Source organism: Chrysochloris asiatica, unplaced genomic scaffold (assembly GCF_000296735.1).
Source record: "Chrysochloris asiatica unplaced genomic scaffold, ChrAsi1.0 scaffold00118, whole genome shotgun sequence".
NCBI lineage: Eukaryota > Metazoa > Chordata > Mammalia > Afrosoricida > Chrysochloridae > Chrysochloris > Chrysochloris asiatica.
In genome coordinates, this window is record NW_006408636.1 from 9,256,300 (window position 1) to 9,260,018 (window position 3,719).

The 3,719-nt window shown below is 37.8% G+C and overlaps 1 protein-coding gene across 1 annotated transcript in view; it reads left to right on the forward strand.

The window, feature by feature from the left end:
* Positions 1-3,719, forward strand: part of OGT (O-linked N-acetylglucosamine (GlcNAc) transferase) — a 52,936-nt gene that overhangs the window by 44,247 nt on the left and 4,970 nt on the right. The window contains exons 17-18 of the mRNA XM_006868555.1: positions 2,419-2,671; positions 2,910-3,033. Coding sequence (XP_006868617.1) covers positions 2,419-2,671; positions 2,910-3,033 — 377 coding nt within the window. The remainder of the gene's footprint in view (positions 1-2,418; positions 2,672-2,909; positions 3,034-3,719) is intronic.

Below are 3,719 nucleotides of genomic sequence, written 5' to 3' on the forward strand. Positions count from 1 at the left end.
GATCATATGAGCGAGACTAATGTCCCTAGACATTTGATTTACATGATGGGCAGGGCAAAAAAAAAGGTAACAATTTCTGTTTGCGCAGCGATTCTTGACCTGAGAGCAAAGGCACATGGCACGTTTGAGGGCGCTATTCTTTTTTTAAAGGATGGCCTTCACACCCTTGTTGAAAATCTGTTGGCCATTTGTTAAGCGCCTTCTAGTCAGTTCCAACTCATAGAGACCTTGTGTAGGGTTTCTTCAGCTGTACGTCTTTGCGGGAGCAGAAATCCTCATCTTTCTCCCACCAGTTGGCCATAATGAACAGTTTGTTTCTGGACTCTATTCTATTTTATGGTGTTCTGGTGTGGCACTCTGGGTTAATGTGCTGGAATGCCAAGTCATTTAAATCACAAAGTCGGTGGTTTAAGTGCACCAAGTCACTTCTTGGCGACCCTCTACAGTGTTGCTATAGGTCGGAACCAACTCGACAGTACTTAGTAACAACATTCTATTTCAGTGGTTTATATTTGTATTCTTACACCAATACCATACTGTCTTGCTTACTGTAACCTTGGAATAAATTCTAAAATTGAGAATCTGAGCTCTACTTTGTTCCTTTTCAGATTGTTTTGATTATTTGGGACCTCCTGTAATTTCATGTGAATTTTTCCATTCTACAAATATTTTCTAAAGGCCAAATAACAAATATTTTTGCTTTTGTGGTCAATACTGTTTCAGTGCTACCATTGTAACACAAAAATACTGTAGACAATATAGAAGTAAATGAGTATGTTAGTGTTCTGATAAAAATTGTATTTTCAGAAACAGCAGACCAGATTTGTCATATGGATGTAATTTGCCAACTCTTGATCTAAACTAATAGCAAAAGAATTTCATGTACATGCAAACCTATGTTTAAGATTCTTGCATGTGAAAGGAGCCACATAGAGTTAATCATAGAGTATCATAGAGTTATAACTAGGAATGAGTCTGTTTATAGACAAATTTGCATAAGTAGAACTACTATCTTTGCTATTCATGCTGTTTTTAAGTGTTGAGTCGATTCCAATGCATAGTGAACTCTGTATAGGTTTTCTGAGGCTGTAAATTTTTATAAGAGTAGAAAACTTCATCTTTTTTTCTGGGTAGCACCCTGTGGGCTCAAACTACCGACTTTGTGATTAGTAGCTCAGTGCTTATCCTACAGAGCCACAACGCCCCCTTTGCTACATCCATAACTAGTTTTTATTCAATATAGCTTAAATGGTATGTTCTATCCATCATCACCACCACCCTCACACAGTAGAGAAGAGATCAGTATCGTTCTAGTATCCCTTAAAACTCAATTCCAGTCCTCCAAAAATCTGAAAACAAGCTGTTTTGTAAGTTTGCAGCAGATTTGTCTGACAGCAAAGCTTACCTGATATTAGGCTATTTATAGTGTTTTATTTATCCCATTTAGTATGACTATTCATACATTTTGATGCAGAAATATTAATATATCTGTTTACAGGAAATTGCAACCTCAAGGTTGTTAACTCTTTCTCTCACACATAGTGCTACTTTTTAAAAAGTCTGAAATATTCTGAAATCTGAAATTCATCTGTTCTTATATTCACCTGTCTTTCAGAGAAGGGATTGTGAATCTGTGAGAGATCTGAGATGTAGATCTGTATCATTGCTCTGCAGATTGGCTTGTGGGCTAATAAATCCAGCATACTGCCTGTTTTTGCAAATAAAATTTCATTGGAACACATTCATGGCTATGTGTTTATGTATTCTCTGTGGCTCCTTTCACATTGTTGTAAAGAGCTGTTGAGTCGGTTCCGAGGGTTTCTGAGGAATATTTTCCAAGGAACATCTGGTGAACCACCGACCTTGCAGTTCAAACCTACCTTGTAGTCCTGTGCATTAACCCTCAGCACCAAACCAGGACTCCCCTTTCATATTACAGCAACAGAATTGAACAGTTATGACAGAGTCCATGTGGTGGCAAAGTAATAAACATTTACTGTTAAACCTTTTATAGAAAAAAAGTCTTTTTATCCTCATCTAGATCAACTTGGGCAAGTGTGGGCTAACTTTATTTGTCATACTGGAGGATTTATCATTTGAAATATAAAATTCCAGTCTCTGACAAAAACCACTGCGAATATCAATTCCCAGTGGATATAGCTGCTTCAGATTTTACCAATTACTAACTTGTTATGTGTCTTCGCTCATCATTCTCTCTCTCTTCAAAAACTCTGGGGACAGCGAAGCAGATGAAGGACCTATAATTAAGCTGATCTGATTAGTGAGGAAGAGACTTCACAGTAGGCTGCTGAATGGGGGAGGAAAAAAAAAAAAAAAAAAAAAAGACCTATGGGAGCTTCTCTTGAGATGATGGGCACGTCTGCTATTAATAATTACGTTTTGCTTTCCCTGTTTTAGATTCTGAAACGTGTTCCCAATAGTGTGCTCTGGCTGTTGCGTTTTCCAGCAGTGGGAGAACCTAATATTCAACAGTATGCACAGAACATGGGACTTCCCCAGAACCGTATCATTTTTTCACCTGTTGCTCCTAAAGAGGAACATGTCAGGAGAGGCCAACTGGCTGATGTCTGTCTGGACACTCCACTCTGCAATGGTCATACCACAGGGATGGATGTCCTTTGGGCAGGGACACCTATGGTGACTATGCCAGGTGAGTTGTTGAAAAATCATTGGAATCACCCTTGTTCTTTAAAATTTCTTTTGTTGGGAGACCATTCCAGGTGAAACTATGCATACTGAAGCAGCATTTAGAGTAAGATGATAGAAAATGAGACGTGTTTTAGTTTGAACAATTAGTTTCATTCTCCTCATCTGCATTGTTGTGAATGCATAAATAAAATTATGTGTTGCTTTCATTCTAAGATACACGTTTATCTTTCTTAATATAGGAGAGACTCTTGCTTCTCGGGTTGCGGCTTCCCAGCTCACTTGCTTAGGTTGTCTTGAGCTTATTGCTACAAGTAGACAAGAATATGAAGACATTGCTGTGAAACTGGGAACTGATCTAGAATAGTAAGTATACTTTTCCATGAACAAGTTATATGAAAGAAATAAGGACACTTGGGATATGGCTGTTATAAAATGAAATCATAAAATATATTTAAAGTGGACATCATAAAACAAGGATAAAATAAAGTAGGTGAATTAGTTGTATTATCTCTTGGGAGAATAAATTTCCAAAGTCTCATAAAGGAAATCATCAATAGGTTTTACGATGTAAAGAGTACATAGTAAAGAGGGCCCTGGTGTCATGATGTAGGGTAAGCACAACAACCACGTGTAAAGAGTAAATGAATTAAAAAGAAAAAGCAAATAAGATCATATGTAAAAGTACTAATACCCTTGCTATATAAAAATTGAATCTTTGAATATTAAATCCTTAATAAAGAGTTGAATATGGAACTGACAGACAAGTCACGGAAATAAAATTTACCAGTGTTAACAAGAAAAACTTAACCCCTTGCTAGTAAAGAAGCTAAGTCCTGGTGTGAGGCTGTAGTATAATGCACTGAACTGTGAGGTTGATTTGAACCTCAAAGTCAGCAGTTCAAACTCAACCAGGGTTGCTATGAGTCGGAACAGACTCGACGTCCACTTTACAACCATGTTGTTGTTGTCAGGTGCCATCGAGTCGGAACCGACTCATAGCGACCCTATGCACAGCAGAACGAAACAATGTTCGATCCTGGGCCAACCTC